The sequence below is a fragment of the Apostichopus japonicus genome, chromosome 5, assembly GCF_037975245.1.
Source record: "Apostichopus japonicus isolate 1M-3 chromosome 5, ASM3797524v1, whole genome shotgun sequence".
NCBI classification, from domain to species: domain Eukaryota; kingdom Metazoa; phylum Echinodermata; class Holothuroidea; order Aspidochirotida; family Stichopodidae; genus Apostichopus; species Apostichopus japonicus.
In genome coordinates, this window is record NC_092565.1 from 22,048,413 (window position 1) to 22,069,085 (window position 20,673).

At 36.1% G+C, this 20,673-nt stretch overlaps 1 protein-coding gene across 3 annotated transcripts in view; it reads right to left on the reverse strand.

The window, feature by feature from the left end:
• Positions 1–219: 219 nt before the first annotated feature.
• The window catches only part of LOC139968040 (tRNA (34-2'-O)-methyltransferase regulator WDR6-like), a 57,694-nt gene continuing 37,240 nt past the window's right edge, over positions 220–20,673 (reverse strand). The window contains exons 17-24 of one of the 3 annotated variants that reach the window (XM_071972345.1): positions 19,189–19,254; positions 14,041–14,231; positions 9,967–10,172; positions 7,848–8,470; positions 5,201–5,350; positions 2,805–2,896; positions 2,189–2,250; positions 220–850 (exon numbers count right to left, since the gene is read on the reverse strand). In XM_071972345.1, coding sequence (XP_071828446.1) covers positions 781–850; positions 2,189–2,250; positions 2,805–2,896; positions 5,201–5,350; positions 7,848–8,470; positions 9,967–10,172; positions 14,041–14,231; positions 19,189–19,254 — 1,460 coding nt within the window. In that variant the 3' untranslated portion in view covers positions 220–780. The other 2 variants (XR_011793210.1, XM_071972346.1) reach the window with 2 other exon arrangements.

The following is a 20,673-nucleotide window of genomic DNA, read 5'->3' on the forward strand; positions in this document are numbered from 1 at the left end:
CATTGTTCCACTCCTCAGATCCCCCCCCCTCCCCTCCCTCCAACACCACACCACCTCTTGAAGTTAAGGCAAGATGAAAGATAAAAACAACACAAAGATTATTTTGATAAAATTTTTGATTTATTCCAACGTCTTCATCAAAGAAAGACAGTATGAATTGATCAATTAATCACATGATCTATTTCTGTTATATTATTAACGAATTACACCTCATTGTCGTCAAGGAGATACTGCCAATTGCCCACTCTCACTTTTAAATAACTTATTGCATTGAAGTCACATTCTCACTAGATCTGGATAGCTCAACATTGAAGTTTATCCTTGAACAAAATATGTCCAGATACTGGTTTGGTAAAAATAGGAGGAGGAGGAGGAGGAGGAGGAGGAGGAGGAGAAGGAGGAGGGCAGCAGTGAAGAATGGATTCTGTGGTAGTACAGTGGTAAAAAGGTTACCAAAGCACTAGAGATGTGGTAACTGGCTGAGAGTGTGTGATATATGTGATAAATGTGTTTTATCTTCTAGGTGAGATCTATTCAATGTTCATATCATGGTGACATTTTTCATTTGCAAAGTGAACCCTCATGAAAGAAGAAAAGCCAACCAACAGAAAATGTTAACTAACCCCATTAAAATGGAAGGAGTCTGCATTATAACATTATGCATACATTTATTTGTGCTAGTCCAGTTGCATAATAATGCTTGACAATGACTCCTGTCTCCTTCTTCAGCTCCTCCTCCTTATAATGAATTAATTACACAATCAATGAATCAAGGAATCATCATTCTTTCTCCTTCAAGTGAACAACTTGGACTCCCTGTCCAGAGACTGCAAGACACTGCTTCCCCTTCCTATATAATGACAAAGAAAAGAGAAGAACACAATAGCCAGTTTGTATCAATTGCAAAGAAAACAAAAGGAGAGAAAGATGTAAACAAATAACAGTGATGAGACTACTTGATATCCTCTACACGAAGACCTCCCAGCTTCTGGTGCTAGATCAGATATCGAAGAATGATAAATATATATAATATATGTAATAATAAGATATATATATATATATATATGTATGCGACCCTGTGAACATACAATCAGCGTCCATAGCCTAGTGGTTAGGGTGTCCGCATAAAAAGCGGGAGGCAAGGGTTCGAATCCTGGTGACGGCTGGAAGTTTTTTCACTGTTCTGGATTTTCCAACTCACTACGATTTCAATTATATATATATATATATATATATATATATGTATATGTGTATGTGTATGTATATGTGTATGTATATGTATATGTATATATATATATAGGAATAACGGAAAAACTGTTAAACAACTATGCTGCATTTAGAGAAAGGCTGGATCTCGAGTGAGATACAATAATTGAATTAGGTAAGTGATTGGAAGTAAAACAGCCAATGTATGGTTTTTGCAGAGCTTTCGAGCAAAACTAGCTCTTCTTCAGTGCATGATCACCGAAAGTGACAAGGAGTAGCAGGAACTATAAAACAGTTTCAATTCCTGCTACTCCTTGTCACTTTCGGTGATCATGCACTGAAGAAGAGCTAGTTTTGCTCGAAAGCTCTGCAAAAACCATACATTGGCTGTTTTACTTCCAATCACTGTATATATATATATATATATATATAGATAGAAAGATATATAGATATACATATATATATATATGTATATAAAACAATAACTAGCCTAGCTCAACACTAGATCAGTTGAAGAATTTCATCCTAATATTGATTCTGAGACACTGAGGGAATGTTCTAACTCATAGGAAAGAACCAAATCAAGGAAGATTGATCTGTAAACCCACGTCAGATTAAATTAACAAATGCAACTTAAAACTCCATCAAAAAAAAATGCATGTGAAAGAAAATCACTCGACTACAAGACATCTGCATTTTGACAACACCATAAGAAAATGAGTTTTTCCCCCAAAAAATTTCCCTTTCTCTGTAGAACATAAAAAGCCTCTACCCTGTTTTTTCCCAATTTTCATTTTATGAGGAGATCAACTGGCAGCCACTCTGGCTGAGAAATAAATTTAGAGGCCTAGCTCTTATATCAATCAATGGAGCATGTATGAGGCATCTGTACATTATCATTTCTTCTATGGATCCTAAATGTATGACAAGATATGATTGATGTACCAATGTTGGTATTGTTTTGCTGGTAATAAACTTTTACCTGTTTGTCCATCCGGCTAGGCTAGATATGTCTGGAATACATATGAATCGGCAACTGGACATCTTAGAAATAAAAAAATAAAAAAAGAGTTATGTTTCATATTTTGGTGTGCTGATTAACGAATTAACAAATTCAGATAGGTTTGCTTCTGTGTTTTCAGTCATTAAATTTACAACCCACTTCCAGGCTGGACTTGAAAAGAAATATGGACGGTAAAATCAGGTCATTCCGACATTTCAGAAGAGGGAAAAACCTGTCCATAAGCCCCTTTATCTGCTGCAAAAAAGCCTGCCTATGTAAAAGCGTAACAGAGAGTCAGAGACACAGGCTTTTTGCATCAATAATTAAGCAGTTTTGTGGACAGGTTTGCTCTCAGAGTATACATAGTAGAAGTGCAAGTGTTTAAATGTTTGAATTGTTAATTTATCACTTAAAACATTACCCACTACTAATATTTGCACTGTAAATTTACTATATAACGGCAACATTGCGGTGGACATAAAGATAACAGCATGTTTTCAGATTCTTTAATGGCAGTTTTTTTTTTTGGGGGGGGGGGACAAATTCTATGCAAACTTCAGCTTTAGAACTGGAAAGACAACATGAGATGCTTTACCTTTAATGCGCCTTCTGACTGGAGGCGCCAAACGTTAAGCCGTTGATCTACTGAGCAAGAAACCAGGCTGTTGGAATCCAAAAAGTAGAGACCTTAAGAAAGATGAAGGAAAACGACGGACAAATTAAAAAAAAAAAATATGGCGACAAAAATAAATGATGACATTTGAGAAAGATATAAACCCAACTATGAATATTAAGATGCAAAATGTTTGTTTAACCAAAAAAGCTAGCCAAAATTTAATTCTTGTTTGCTTGGCCAGAGACGGAAAATAACTTTCTCGTGTAAGAATGCCCCCAAGTTTGTTCCCGGTATGATGCAATCAGGAGATGAAATATATTACCAACCATTCCTGTTTCTTCTCTCTCTCTCAGATTCATACTTTTATGACCAAAGTGAAAGTTATTTAAATTTTAAAAACATAAGAAAATATTAAAACAAAGCTATCAAAGTAAATGCATGAGGTCAAAATACAGTCAACTATTACGTCCTACGATATCAAGTTTAGAACTTACTCAAGTCTTGAGAAAAAATGAAAAATCTGATAAGTATGATACAAGAAAAAATAGAAAAAGATTTTTGCTATAACTTGAATTGATCATTATATTCAATAATACCTCTAAGTTAAATAAAGAGAGAATTTGAAAGTACAATGTCTACTCCTACTGAAAGTACATTTCTGGATTCCATATTTACATATCATTTAACATCTGAATGATCCTTCAAGTGAATTAAAGATGCATTACTGACATAAATCTGCAAGTAACTACAAGTTCATATACACCCTTGAAACTTTGGGATTTGCACAACCGCCTCAATTTTGTTAATTTTTAACTTAAAGATAGCTTATCTGTGAGGGGCCTGTAACACCTTCATTGATATCATTGACCACTTATGGTGTCATTTGCCAGAAATCTAAAGCAATCCAGAGATAAAATTACAAGGTACAAGATCATCAAGACTTCACACATGGACCCCCCCCCCCAAAAAAAAATAGAAGGATTTATCTTTTTTTTCTTTTTGATCATTGAGACTCTATAATTGCACTTTGCGTTGCATTGTAGCTTCAGAGAGTAATAAATTTACACAAGATTAGATACTGCTCATTCTTGCTCAGATATCTACAGAATGAGATCCAGGATTTCAAAGAGAGGTGGATGGGGGCAGAGGGTGACCCTAGGGTCACTGAGGACACTCTGATGAAGGGCTCCGGGGGGTGTGATATTTTAGAGGTGAAATGGAGCATCCTGAAGCATATTTAAACTACAAAATAAGTCTATTTAATTGTATCTACATTCAAAGTTGTGCTTATAAATACTTAACATTTGTGTGTGTATGGTTGAAAAAGTGGGAGGGGGAGGGGTGTATGCCCACCCTCTACTCCTCCCCTCCCCTTACTTGCATGTAGCATACCCCATCAAGATTGAGAGTAACTGGTGAATTTTTGTTCTATATCAAAGCCATGAAGCTTTTCTTCTTTTTGCCTAGAGTTGTCCAAATTTGTTTAAATTTAAAACAAGAATTTTTACTAGGCTGTGCCTAGCTACATGTATCATTCTTGTAAGACTTAAACTAAAAAAGGTATCAAACACACTTCCCCAAATCAGTCCACCTATTGTCACACTAATGTAACAAGCCAGAATATGTTTTATGATCATATATTGGCAAGATAGACAACATCCAATAAACCCTGGTTCCTTCCCTCTCATTCATTCCCCCTTTTTCTAACCTCTCCTCCCCCTCCCCTTCCCTTCCCATCTTCTCTCCCTCCACCTCTCTTTCTCTCTCCCTCGCATCTCCCTTCCATTTCCTTTCCCTTCCCTCCCTTCCCATGGTCTCTCCCTATACCTCTCTTCTACTCTCCCTCATATCTCTCTTCCCTTCTCATCTTCTCTCCTTCCACTTCTCCCTCGCATCTCCCTTCTCCTTTCCTAATTTCGCTCCCCATTCCCTCTCCCTCTCCCATCTATAGCTGCTTAAATTTTGAGCAAAAACGTGGGCTTCTAGAGTTAAATAAGATTACCAAATGGTTTAATGGTTCACAGAAAGTGATGCTGGTTTACAAGGTTAAAACAGATGTGGGGAACAAAAAAAAAAAAAAAATCAATGAAAATACAGTTTGTTTGCACAAAAAGGAAGCAAGGGATATCTATTTCTCTGTTAAAGTGGGACGAACAGGCAGGACGATCTCCGGTCCCCCCCCCCACATCACGTAGACGATAGCCATAGAAGGTCGTATGTACATAACACGCAAATGGTGGTAGAGCCCTGCCACCCAATGAAAAACATTGATCTATTTCCTATCCTTGTGTCGAGTCATCTCTGTGTGTGTGTGTGTGTAGACAGATTAAACAAACTCCATCGATGCATCAGAGATTAATATCGATCATTCTTACCCGTTATTTGAGCTGCATGGGCATAACAATTACTCCGGCGAAGATCAACTTGCAGCTGGGAACGACTCACGACGGCTGTCTTCTTCAACTCCACTAAATGAACATGAATGGCATTGTCATCTCCTCCAGAGGCAAGCAATAACATACCGCCTGCGGGATGAGGAAGACTGTCTCAATCAGGGGATATTTCTGGACAGATATTTCATCAAGAATCGTCACAGCCGAGTGAAACTTCCTCGTGAAATGACACAGACAATGTGAATGTTCCAGATGGAGACATTTCACCAATTTTTTCTGAATATGATACAGGCACGATGTCTTGCCGAAATCAAACCCCTGATACGGGAATTATGCATCATGATGAAAACCCCAAAAATAATTGTGAAACGGCAATCATTTTAGAATCATGATGGAAAGACTTCCTGGCCTTCTAGGCAGACAATAATTTGATATTTTGCCAATCGTCGGTTAATCTATGGTTGCATCAACTTGTGGGGGGGGGGAAGTAATAATGAAGATATGAATCATAAATTCACTGTGTAGCAGAAAAAAAAAGAAGAAAAAAAACATTTATCAACAAGAGGGAGAGAGAGAGATATAGAGAGAGAAGAATGTATCATGAGGTTGAGGTTTAGTATGATGTGGTTTGAGTGTGTAAAATTGTTTGGGATCAGAACATGGGCATGAATATAGTGTGGATATTCTTTCCATTTCATCACTAAACGGATAACATTTCTAAACTTTTATAATACTACAGAGGAAGTAGAAGGAAACACACCGGTCCAACTCCCGCCTTTATAGCTCGTTCCGTTGAGGAGATAAGAAATGTACACGTTTTATTCAGATAAGCTGTATATTGCACATTAACTTGTGAATCTGATCCTCCATTCCCACTGACTGATACTTGCCAAGGCTATATATATTATGTGCAGCAGAATCCCTAAAGACATTATTGCCCTAAATTGATCCTGTGTAAAAGTAAGTTGGCCTGATGTTTCGATCCTAGAAGGATCTTCTTCAAAGGCTAAATGACAAGTAACAGTAACAGAAGGGACAAAAACACGCACAGAATACAGACAGGTTAATGAGCATGGTGAACACAAAGAGATAGATGTAAGGGGATTAGTAGACAAGGGATGGAGAGAAGAAAGAAAGAAACCAACAGGAGGGTGGAGAGGTAGGAGATAAACAGTGGAGGGAAAAAGAGAGGATTAAGGGAAGGGGTAGGGATCCTGTGTCTGTGATTAATAAACAGGACATAAGGAGATACCACAATGTGATTTTAGATGGAGACCGTTTGTCTTAGAAAATTAGTTGTCATTTAGCCTCTGAAGAAGATCCTGCTAGGATCGAAACATCAGGCCAACTTACTTTTACACAAAAACTACAAAGAACTTAAAAATTCTCATTCATTGAGAAAAACATGCAGAATAATTATCCAAAAAACCATTATTTCTGATAATTATTCATGAAATAGATATATGTTTACATTTCTTTACAATTTTTTTCAGATTCTATTATATTTCCATAAAATGCAGATGACTAACATTCCATATTGTTATGTTCTATTAAAACTAAAGATAAGTAAATCATAAATTGTTAGGCAATGATTGAGTTGTATTGTAATACTAAAGAACTCACAAAATTATCATGTCTATTTGTATAAATATCAAATGAGTCAATAAAAGAGATCAAAGATGAAAAAAAAAAAAACACCCATTCCATGTAAGAGTACTGTTTTCTAAGGTCAATTAGTACACGTATCTTGCAGTGAAAAAGTCTACACCATGACATTTAATCTACAATAAATGCACACTGAACAAATGCATTCCAACATACTACAACATTACACAGAGTTTAAAGGTATAAATGTCTCAACTTCACATTTGTTTTGGTTTTCATTTTTCATATGAATCAGGTGAACTGCTATATGAACCCAGTGCAAGCAGAAGATGACCTTTGACCTGCAACTCTGAAGGATGTCCACTCATGGACAGAGTACTTCTAAAGCTACTATACAGTAATCTCAAAATTGCTAGATATGCTAGACTGGTCACAATGTTTCAGAAACAACAACACAGAGCAACACATTTTATTCATATCATTGAATGTTCTGGAACTCCAGACCATTCAATGATGTGAATAAAATGAGTTGCTAGTTGAATGAACATTTACACTCATTCTGCGTGGTAGTACTAAAGAGAACCCTTATGTTTACATTGTATTGACACATACGAGGAATAATTTAGTGTTCAGGTGCCGTCTAACAGTTTGGCAGGCTCTGAATTTGGTCACATAAATAATCAAAGGTTCCTGTTTAAAAAATCTGCTATACATCTTTGCACTTTGTATAGCGATTCCACCATTTTGCATCGCAATTTGCGATGCGTGCCGGATAAATATGCATGCCGAATAAATTATTCTCTGACATATTCACCAAAAAAACACTACCCATTCACTTCAGTTTCTGTGCTGCCGTTAAGAAAAAGTGTCTTCCTTTTGTTTCACTTGATACTCTGTTTAATACACCTGCCTCGGTCAATTTATGGATCCAAGTCCTGGACAAACAATTGTTTTTAACTATTCTGTCCTTTTCATCTCTGAACAAATCCCTTTAGTTTTTAGTATAAAAATCAAACCAACTTACCCTCCAGCTGTTTTGAAGCCAGAGCATTGATTCCAGACTGGTGAGTTGTCAGGGTCAACGCGACTTCCCCAAACTGAGATATACCCTCCGAGGATCCCGAAAACTCCTCCTCTTCATCTACAGACGGTGATGAGATTTCCTTTACTCCATCAGCAGATTGATTATCAGTTATTAAATTAAAATCCTCGGAATTATCAGATCTCACTTTGACAAATCCACTTTGGTCTTCTTTTACCTCCTCCACAAAGTTTGTTCCAAGTTCACAACTTCCAGAAAACTTGCTCAGCGATGGATCCTGTTCTTTTGAAGTTTCATCCTCAAAGTTCAAACCAGATAAATTTGTTGACCTACTATGAGCTGCGATCGTCTGATTCCTTAACAGGCGTTTAGAGTCGCTAGCAACCCTACAGGTTTGTTGTTGTTGTTTCTCTTCGTGAGCGTTGACGCACGAAGACATATCCCAAAGCATAAGTTTTCCGTCTGTAGCCCCCGAGCAGAGCAGAGGGACCACAGAATTTGGTAATCTAATTTCATGGAGCAGTAATGATAAGAAGCAACATTGATGAGAGGCTGATTGGTATAACTGAAGGAGATCTCTGGTGTATTCATGGAATACAAACAATCTAGAAACAGAGATAAAAGACAGAAGAACAGATATCAATTTATTAATATCAGATTTTATATAGTCTATCAATTTAGCCGTGAATTTATTCATAAAGGATATATCCTGTGAGGCATTCATACTTTGCTGTATTGATACTCTACTTTTCTATACATTTCATTACAAACCATTCTTTTCTCCAGAGAGTTTGACAATTTTATGGGTTCTTCCTCCAGAGTGAGTACCTCCTCAGTCCAAAACTTTCTTCTTAAGGATAAAGTAATGAGCCTATTAATACGAGGCAAAAAGTATTACATTATGGTGTTGATACTCAAACGTTTGGACACTTCAGACATATTTGACTTGGTTTGATGAAGACAACATCCTATGAATGCTGCAGTATATTTCTACACCTATGTCATCTCTCTAATCCCCTACCACTTGATTCCCTTCACGTCTCTCTAATCCCCTACCACTTGATTCCTTTTACGTCTCTCTAATCCCCTACTACTTGATTCCCTTCACCTCTCCCTAATCCCCTACCACTTGATTCCTTTTATGTCTCTCTAATCCCCTACTACTTGATTCCCTTCACGTCTCTCTGAACCCATTACTACTTGATTCCCTTCAAATATCTCTAATCCCCTACCACTTGACTCCTTTAACGTCTCTCTAATCCCATAGTACTTGATTCCCTTCAAATATCTCTGATCCCCTACCACTTGATTCCTTTCACGTCTCCCTAATCCCCTACCACTTGATTCCCATCACGTCTCTCTATTCCCTACCACTTGATTCCCTTCAAGTCTCTCTAATCCCCTACCACTTGATTCTCTTCACGTCTCCCTTAACCCTCCACTCCCTTCTAGAACATTAAGGCTAACATACAAGAAAGTATACCAAATTATAATAATACTATTTGTTTTCCGTCTCTGGATAAAACTTCCGTATGCAGTTATCGCCACAAAATTAACAATGCTTTGAGGTCTACAACATTGGCCCCCAATAATGGAGTCAATAATGGTGCTCAAAGTTTAAAATTCATATTTAATACCACCCTCTTAAGATCCTCCCTCAAGGAGACATTCTTATTGGCTACTCTTTAATGTCTAAAAAACCCTGGAAGGTGAATATCCAGAATAGAAATTCGAACCTTTGAACAAATTTTAATGAGTTAAAACTGAACCTCTGGAGCCAATGTTGACGTCCTTTACCTACTTGTAATGTAAAGAATGTCATAACATAAATTGTAAGTGCATTTAGTTCACATCATATTTCCATGTATGGTCAAATCCTGATAACATAAATATTTGTATGCTGAGGTGGGAAAGGATGGGAGAAGTTGAGGGGGGGGGGGGATGAGGAGGTGGTATCCTAGCTTCCACCAGGTAGGTATAACAAGAGTCATCATATGACTTGAGGACTTTGTCCGGGTTCTAAATCTTTCAATGAAAGTAGATCATTGAAGGTAAGAAGGAAGTAAATATCAAAGACTGAGAGGATGAGTGTTCTTCTCACCTAAGTAGACCATCTGATCCAGCAATGTAGAGAAATGCAACGTCGCCCTCGTTTGGTCTGTGAACTTTAACATCCATAAAGCGAGTCTCTGGGTCCGGTTCCGTGTTAGCTTCTCTTAGCTTTTTAAGTTGTCTTCGCCGAGCCGCGTTGTCAATGGTACCGGAAGAGGCTAAATGTTCCAAAGTTACGGAGGCCTCGAGACTGCCCTACATTAGGTGAAACATCAAGTGCAGATGACGATTAATCAATTTTAACGCAATTAAACAACAAAACTGTAATCCAAACAACAGCAACTACAAATTGTGATTTTATGGATAAACAAAACACCCCCCTTCCCCTCCCCTCCCGCCTCCCCCCTCCAGCAGGGAATGATTTCATGTTTACAGCGTATATTTGACAATTCCTGAGTACAACTTTGTTTTTATCATAAAGTATTCAAAATTACTAAATTTACCTATGTGTGCTATAACTGTTACATGTTTGTTTTGTATTTGTATTTTATTAGAATTTTGGAAATTTTGCAAATCATTTAGCTTCTATGATAACAAGCTTGACCTAATTTAAGAACAGAATTGCTATATATCTGATTATGATATGGAGTAATAAAGTAATTTACAATAGCATAAAAGATTGCAAGAATCGAAAGAAAATGAACAAACAGGTTGATATTAGACAAGAATACCGGTTAAATTTCTTATCTGTCTAAGGACATGATCCTCTTTTATATTTGTTCGTGTATTATGAACTGTAATTATTGTTGTAATTTCACTTTTCTTGCAATGGAATTGGGGTACTGATTGCTGGGTATGATCTGTGTTTATACTACCAACTGACCCCCTAGTGCGCGAGGATCAACACCAGGCTGGTCCCCAAATGTAAACAGGGTTCTAGAGTTCACCGAGGAGTGCTGTGGGGATGGCTCTGAGATGAACACTTAAATAATGATTTCCTTGGTTTTTTCAACAGTTTACTACCCAGAAGCAATTTATTGCTAAATACATGTAGAAACCGAATGAGAAATTTTCAGAAATTTTCACTTTCACTTCATTAGCTTGAAAAATTGTTTACATGTCAAGCAAAATGAACTACTTTCTCATAGGAATTTAGTATAGAAAATGCATAACAAATAGTACCAAAATCAGCTCAAAAACGCTTCTTCCAGGCAACAGCTGGTGTTGCTTGCGTCATTAAACAATCTTCTTATCTGACATTTTTGCCAGAGCGAGGATTTGTCATGAAACATCCGACCGTTTTGTGAAAATTTTAACTTATCAAGATCACGATTAAGACATAGTCTAAACAAAATCATCTCTGGTTAATTTCTGATGTCATCTTTCTCGTATATTTGATGTTTATGTGAAAGTCCTCAGCATATATCGCTTGGATCAATAAGCCACTTCTAATGACAGGAAGTAAAATAACTTACCTTCATTTTACTCCCACCCATGGGATTGTTTGCAAAAGGAGTGAAACTTGTTTACAAATTTCTCTTTATATTCTGATAACAATTTTGTAATGAATTAAAATCTGGAGGAAGTAGTTGTACCAAAGAATCTTTGACATTGGAGAGGCAAATATGGACCGTAACCTAAACCTGAATTTATTTTGTATTTTCTTAACTGTCCTATATCTTTCAGTTCTTGTTTACAACAGAACTTTCTTTAAATGAAAGCTTCTTTGAAGTTAGAAAAATATAATTGAAAAATTCCTCTTTAAGAGCCATAACACCAAACCATGACTGACAATTTTTTTATAGCCAAAAAACTTATCCTTTCTAGGATCAGTGTAAAACAAAAGTAAGATGAAATATTTCAATTCTGAAAAAGTTGTCAGTATTAAATTGAAATTTCATGTGAAATCAAAGATATTTACAGAAATTGCTATCAGCCTTTTGAGCTCGCACAGAACTATGCTACGACAAGGAATAATACTTTTGGTTCCATTTTCATTTTTTTCATTTATAAATTTCGTCCCTGTCATGAGGGCAGGACAAAATTGTTGCATTGTTAGGTTACACTTTGATTCACAAAGCAGTTGAATCATACCTAGGAGTGTTACTAGGAGTGTTAGCTCAGTGGTTAACGCCGGTGCCTTCCAATCATAAGGTCCAGAGTTTGAGTCACTCCAAGATTAATGTATGTCGTCCAGTTACAGAGTTATTGACAATTGACAATTCATAATCATGGACGTTAAATATGAATCTAAGAGACTGACTTCGGTCAGCTTGTGGCTTCGCGAGTTCCTGCTTGCAGGAGGATCTAAAATACATACATACATACATAAATACATTCACGCATACATACCTAAATGTTGGAAGATTTGGACAGTTTGCTTTTAAATTGTTTTGCATTTTATCTACCTGCATAGCTAAGGGCACTTCTAAATGAAGGAATTTTCACACTAATCCTGTCTTAAATCCACCTGGGGTAGATGGATTAAATTCAGATAAACTTAACTTGTAATTTCCTCATAGAACAAATACTGTACAACCAACACAAAGAGATTGCATGAAGGCTTCAATATTGACATCACTTAAAAGTACAATACTATTGTGGGGGGAGCTTAATTATTAATTGTTTATTTATTTAATTATGCGTCGGTTTACACCTTTTACCCGAGAAAGATGGATTCGGATTATGCCAAAATAAGAGCAGTTTATATCTTGAGCATCCGGCTGATATGAAAATGGCTTCAAGAAAATGTCAAAAGAGTACTGTATCTTTATCGTATCATGACAGGTTCTCAGAGAATGTTGCTGTACAAAACATACATACTTCTTCTCACCTTTTGTGCTCATCATCTGGAACAGCCTGTGTACCTGTCGTAACTTCTCTTGCCATATATTCCAACCCGCACACTTCATTCCTCCAACAAACTGTATTTAACTGTTCCTAAACCACGCTTGAAGACCTATGGTTACAGAAGCTTCTAATACTCTGGCTCTTATCATTGGAACAAGTTACCAGATAACATTCAAACATGCTCTAAACTTTCTACATTCAAAAGTCTACTTAAGACCCATCTTTTCACTTGTTCTTTTGTAAATTAATCTGCTTTCTCTGTAAAGCGCCTTGAGCAGTGACTTTTGTCTACTGAATTGGCGCTATATATGTCTCATAAGTATTATTATTACAACTTGGAAGATTATTTTCTTGATTGTTAGGGCATCATCAATTCAACGATTGGACGGCTTTCAATCCTCTTTGGTTCTCTAAGCAGCTGTGCTCATATCAGTATTTTAACATGTGCAACCTGAAATTTAACCATATTAGCATCAATTGAATCTTGATTTTTGAGGTTTTAGCACATTTTGTCTACTATTACTGGTCATCGGTTTTTAAACTGCATAAATGAAACTCTCCTAACACGCAGGCTGTTTACGGAAGATAATTAGTTCTGCCGCCTTCCACATGAGTTACGTTTCCCATTTGTGTTTTGTCATCATCTCAGCCTACAGGAGTTAAAAGATGACAGTGTCCGAGTAATAAAAATGCCCTCTGTCAACTGGGTTTTACGGCTTTGGGTGTTTTTCAGTAGGCAAGAGGCCTCATATAGCTCCCCATAGCCTAGTAGACGAAGTTTATTCTTCAATCAAAGCTGCTCTTTGAAGTTACCTCATTTATTTCCTATCCTTAAATTAAAGTAGCTTTATGATTGGATTTTGATAAATTGTTGCTAATAAAGCAGCTGTATCAATATTCCAGAACACTGTAGGTCATTATAGGATTTTAGGCAGGCTTCATTTTCAAATATTTAGCTCTACTGTACAATAAACATATTGAGAATTTCCTGGTCACTCGTTACCAGTCCTTTAAATTGTTATGCAAAGTGGTCTGGGCTACGTACTGTTGGGGATTGAATCAAATCAAATTTACTCATTCATTAGTCTTCTTCTCAATTTTGTTGTCATATTTGAGAAACAATTCTCTATGTACAAAACCTACATAATTAAGAGGTGCTCTCTCATTGGTCGGGGTCCTTATCGCATCTTATGAAATAAATCGCACCTCTTTAAGAGTTTTGGTTTTACACTAAGCCTGACCACAAACTTTTTGGAAATCTTTGTTGACTCACCTCCACCTCCTCAGTTGGAAAAGAAACCCTTGAGATGTTAACTGTGACTCTGCCCCCCACAGACACCAGGAGCACCGCCTCTGTGATATTGGTGGAGTTGAGAGAGGGATAGCTGGCCAGAGATGACACACTCGAAATGTGATCTTGAAGACGATGTAAAGTGACGACACTAGTTGCCCTATTGGGATGAGCTGTGTGACACAGTTAAGGATTCTAACAACGTTCTCTAGCATATCCCATATGAATACCTGGATAAAACTGTAACTTTGTTGAAAATTAAAAACGAGAAGCAAAATCTAACCATCATCATTAATTATATGTATTATATGTATTAATGTATATGTATAATATGTATTATATGTATTAATCCATATGTATTATATGTATTATATGCATATGTATTACATGTATTAAAGACACTCATGATGAACAACGGACCCAAAACAGCTTAGAAAAATATATCTTATTCCATTGGAAGATATCTTGATTTCAATGACATGAAAGGAGACTTGAGCAAGTCTAAAAATATGACATCATCATGCCACTTATGCTTGAACCAACAATGTTTCTATTCATTTAATACCTTTTACGTGATTTATATTGATATTGCTGATTCTAAAAGATTCATTAAAAAATATTGTTCACATTAACCTTGATAATATGCAATGAAAAAACAAAGGAAACTAAAAGTATTTTTATGGCACTATGACATCATAGGTTGACAAAATGGCAGCTCCCTGATACAACTTTTTAACCAAAACTCCCAAACTTCCATCTTGCATATTAAGATCACCACAAACAACTGCTCTCCTCCATAGAGGATCTACTGTTAACTTTGCAGAAATTGTTCACTGTGCAGATTTGTGTTATATACAAGTGTTTTATGATATGATCGATTTATTGCTCTCGACATGCCTATAAAGATAGTTGGTTTAATGACTATTAATGTCCTTAAAAAGTTCTGATTAAAATAAACAAACATAAGAATGTTGAAATGAAAACAGAATACGTAACATCAAATGAAATGTTCTTTTCTACATTGTCACACACTTTTACAATCTGAGATAATTCATAAAACTTTTATTTTAACGACAGCACTGAAGATAATAAGGAGGCCCTTGAACCAAACTGAGTTCACCAAGAGGTGTTTCTATTACCATCTCTGGAATTCTTTCCAACACTATGATGGGTACCATACAGACTTTGTAATGATTCTGTACTCATTCCCCTATTCTAGAATAGTTGCATGCACTCCTAGCCACCTTTGTGGATTCATACTCGTTCTCGGGATATCTTGGAAATCTAGGTCACATGACAGGGCAAGATTATACACTGGTTATCATTTATGCTGGTACCCACACTTAGAGCCATGTACTCATACTCATAATAATTAAAAAATTGCTGTGTACTCATGCAACTGTCCTCCCATTTAAAGTTTCAGGTTTTAATATTTAGACTTATTAACTTATTAACAATCTCCAAATTAAATAATAAATATTTCCCAAAAAGTCAACAAGACCATTCCATTTTGTGAACATCTTGCAAACTGCATGAAGCAAACTATTGACCATATAAAAGACCTAATCATCACACAAGGCATCGAGGTTCACTTTTAAAACATGATTCTCAACGTCACCTGAAACTCTCGATACCACTTGGTCTATCGAGGTTTCAGTTCATGACATTCAACATGAAGTCATCTTGTGGTTTCTGAGTGTAGTCAAATCGAATGAGCTTTTCAACATGTAAATGATAGGGGAAAAATACATCTAATTGACAAACTTCACTTCACGTTAACTACACAAAATTCCAGAGCTAGCAAAAGTCACTTTGTTTATCTGAAAGTGGGGCAGCTGTCATAAACCCTTTCTCTTTACGCAGTAGACCTCTGAGAGTTTACAAACGATTAAGCAATTTCATGGCTAAAAAATGCACAAAACCTAGTAGAATTGAGCCTCTGAAACGAACCTCTTTCTCCTGGCTGTGATGCAAAGTCCGAAGAATTACTGGAGCATGTGTCGTCGAGAGCAGTACATGTCAAATCTTGTTGTGAGTTGCTTTAATAGCAGAGAGAGGAAGCAACTTTACCTCTGGCATTGATAGTAATTGTGCCAAAGTGAGATATATAAAGACGAAGAACGTTGCAGTAATGATGTGTTGTTGTGTTCGGCTATTTGGCTTCCTGAGGGTGTCGCTGTCTTCAATCATTTTCATATGAAGTATTCAATAATTATGACATATCACAACATAATTTACATACAAACACACTCTATTACAACTTTAATATTAAAAACAGGTGGTGATTTAAAAAAAAATTCATACCCAAATTTTCAAATACTTTTGAAAGATGTTTGCATAAGGAATCTGACATAAATCCAACAGTTCAGGGCTAGCCATTCAATTGGTGACCTAATTTGCATATTTTCATTCTGAATTACTATAAAATAATATACAACAAGGGCATTTGAATTTCTCCAATGCTTAACATTTCTATCGTTGTAATACAGAAGATGTCCCCAAATTCCACTATTAATGTTACGAAAAACCCCAAATTCCTAAAGGTGACTATAGAAGCAAGGAAGGGTTCATATTTTAAAATACCGTCCCTACTGACAACTTGTTATAACAAAAGACGCTACAAAAATTTGTTAAAATGAGAAAGCCATTCCAGTTGGATTCGACCATGTAATTTCTAAAAAAAATAGAAAATAAAATATCCAATGTTTCTGAAGATTTTTCTACAGCATGATTTCTCTGAATAGAATTAGACATTTTCCAGATCTGGACACCGTTTGACGGAGAAAGAAAAACCAGATGGTTACGAGTCAGACTCTAAACTAAGTGGGGGGGGGGAAGGGGAAATTAACAGTTCACGTCACAGGGCACGTTTCCCGGCAGAAATATTTTGATGGACACATCTATGTCCCCTAAATATGCTTTTCATTTCACACAATGACAATTAAATGACACAATCAGGAGACTTTTATTGGTTTTAGGGCCGTGTTAATGTTCTCTCAATTGACGTGATATTTGTCGTAAACTTCCATACGTCTAAGAAGAAGGAGTCTGGGTTTCATCAATAAGAGGAAGCACTGAGCAAAGAGGAATATTTGAAAAAGAAAATGAGACATGATGAGCGAATTAATAGGGTGGAACTAAAGCACAGAACATTGTCCAGGGGATAGATCAATCAATCTATTAATCAATCAAACAAACCATACATTACATTGTTTAACCTTAAAAAAAACTCTTAATAGGATTGTTGTAATGATATTGTTTTACATGTACAATTAATCAATCAGCTAAAAACTAATTACATTTTCTTCTTCTTTGTTGAGTGGTTTGTTTGGGATGGAAAGCAACATTTTTGGATCATAAATTTGGTTTCTATAATGAATGACTGATCAAAATAACAAAATAATGTGACATATTATATGTCTACCAAAGTATGTTCAAGCAAACGAGTTAGAACTAGTCGTCATGGTTAAATATCAATTTGATGACTTTGGTGCTAGTCATCATGCTAAATTCAATTTTTTGAATGATGTCATTGTAGAATACAGTAGTGACACCAGAAATTACAAAGTTAGAGGAGGGAGGGGGAGCTCAAGTGGGTGTCTGCTCATGTTTGGGCAAGCAAACAGTCGGAGGAAGCACAAATTTTGGCATTGCTACTGTTAGAATACATAACGCTGGTTGCCACGGGGGGGGGGGGGGGGGGAGGTGGGATGGGTGCGGTAATGTCCCTCTCCTAAGGAGTACTCTTTAGGAATAGAAAATGGTATTTTTTAATGTAACTATACTCTCATATTTCAAATTGTGTGCATATATATTTACATAAAGCAAGGATTCTATTATAGTGTATATATACAGATCTATGAATTTTGTGTATACCTGCAAATCTTAACAAGATTTTTTCTTTATAATCGCATCCATCCATAAATATATTTATTATTATGTGTTTCTGTTTATACCCAATTATTCACTACTGTAAAGCTGTATTCTGGATCACGTACTCAAAGGATGGCTTAATACTGCACAATATTAATTCTGATATGTCGTAGATTATCATAAAACAATGTCACCTGTTCAGGTTGTACAGTATGTATATAATCACTTTAAATTTTGGAGAAATGACCCATTAAACCTCTGAGGGCCATCAAATAAAGTGACTGGACAACTTAGTTTAACACACAGACCATTAGGTATATCTCCTTAGATGTAACACATAACTCAATGGAAATCATTATAAGATTTTCATAGCCTCAAATGACATCTTTAAAACTCATTACAGGTTTTTCAAGGACAAAGACTTCAATGTCATTCAAGGATTCTCTGTTGTTTATACAAAGTTAAAAGAACATGTTTTGGTTGAGTTATTATAACTTAAAAAACAATGAATTAACATTAACATTAACTCGGCCTGCACCAAGGAGCTAATGTCAAAATCAATTTATCCTTCATTAAAGCATTCCAGAGATGAAGCATATTTTAAAGGTAAATCACTCAAAATTCTTGGGCTACAACATATCACAACTAACATGCAACCTATCACAGTCATGGATCCGTTAATCACACATGGTTGCAATACTGATAACTTGAAATGTTCATGTATGATTAAACATTTCCCAACACATAGCAGCATTTGGATGATGTGTAGTACCATGCAAAACACTACAGGAAAGCTCAATAAAATCCAGAAGCTTTTTAGCACAGAAATAAACATTAATGGAAATGTTTACGTTCTAACACTGATTCTTGTTTTGAGCTCATCACAAAATGTAATGTACTGAGATGAGATATTCTTGTGCAAAAAAAATCCAGAGATAACTTCCTCCATCTCTCCCCCCCCACCCCCACTAACTCCCCACTAGGGGAATCGAACTGAAACTTGGTTGGTGACGGTAGTGTACATTAGCAGTTCTTGATTGGTGTTTCTGCAGTGATGATACCATAGCAGCCATATTATCACATTTTGATCATGAGATCTGTCTACATGTTCCTCTTCTTCTCCAATTAACATATTTTCAGCTACATAACATACAAACCAAGCACTTGTTAATTAATGCAAAACCTATACTTGGTTTGGCCATGGCAACAATGACACTGAATTTTCCATGGTAACCGAATGTAAAATAAAAAGGATACTCCTGACTGCACTAATGTTCACGTCTGTGTCTTCGCTGCCTGTCGCTAAGAGACCACATTCGGACCCTGGAGAGAGAAAGAAAGAATCTCGTTGTCATAGAGAACTCAAAAAACTATTTCGTATGTAGTCATGCAGCTGTGACACAAACTACTGCAGACAGATACCGAAGATCAAAGCTCATTCGTCATTTTACTTTACTTGTCAATATTTTCCACGTAACCGAGAATTTTATGTCTTAATTTACTCCTTATCTGTGTTGCAGTACAAAACAAAGACAAAAAACCGAAAAGAAGTACAACATTGTAATAGAACCTTCATTTGAGTATTTCTTGTGTGAAAAAGAATGGTAATATCAGAATATTAACTGATCAAAATTGTTGTATACAATATTAGTCATTTAAGCAAGAAATAGCCAAAATAACATCTTTTCAGCTCCAAATTGTATATTGTACTAAAAATAGTATAACTGTGCCAACTACCAGTAACCAGAATGCCAAAATGCATGGCGGTTTCAATGATGTAACATAAGCTGTTTTCTTCATGAATCTGACATAATGTATAGTGAGGGTGTACAACATACTCGATCCTAGTAAAGGGCAGGTCCAAGCTATTTGCACTGTGACGTACGGGACATTTCAGAGACGTAAATGTGTCTAAAAGTTATAAAAAATCTATTTTCCAGAAACTTTTTCAGGTTTTCATATTTGTTATTGCTGATACTTTATAACAAGCTCATGAAGATTTCCTACACTTGCTTTAATTAGGTCCCATCTTAATTAATATGCAGTGTGACGTACGGGACCAGAGAATTTTGTGTTTTTTTTACTAAAGAGCAAAGCTGAAATCCCTCTGAAATTAGGAGGGCAATGATCAAGCTGCTATAACTAGTGAATAGCCTAACATTCCAAGGGCTAAGCTGTAACATATTAGAAAAAAATATGAAGCCATTCCAGTTCAGTGATTACACAAATGAAAATTGTCCTGTGACGTACGGGACAAGTGACGTACGGGACAATTTGTCCATATACAAATTGACTATGAAAACTCTTTTTTTTATTCCTGAATATACCATAACAAGCTGATTTCTACATAAAAACATTAATTTGGATATGCCAGAAGAATGTCATTGGTAATTTCATGCCATATTTCCTTCTTTCTGGGATCGAAAAGAGCAGTGACTGTACTTGTGCGATCATTCCACTACATAAAACATAGAATGTGTAAAGTATTAATCTACTCTACACATACATCAATACTCACAACATCAATTCTAGCTTTGGTAGACCACAAATCATTCAAGATAAAAAGTTTTGGTGCAAAATTGTTTTGGTATATATACTGTACAACACTGTATCATACTCCCTACTATTGACCCTGAAGTTGAAATATGATCCATCCCATTCAAAACATACCAAAATGTCCACAGTAACGTCCTCATAACAACGTCAACGTAATGTCTATCTATTAAACTAGTACAACAAAGA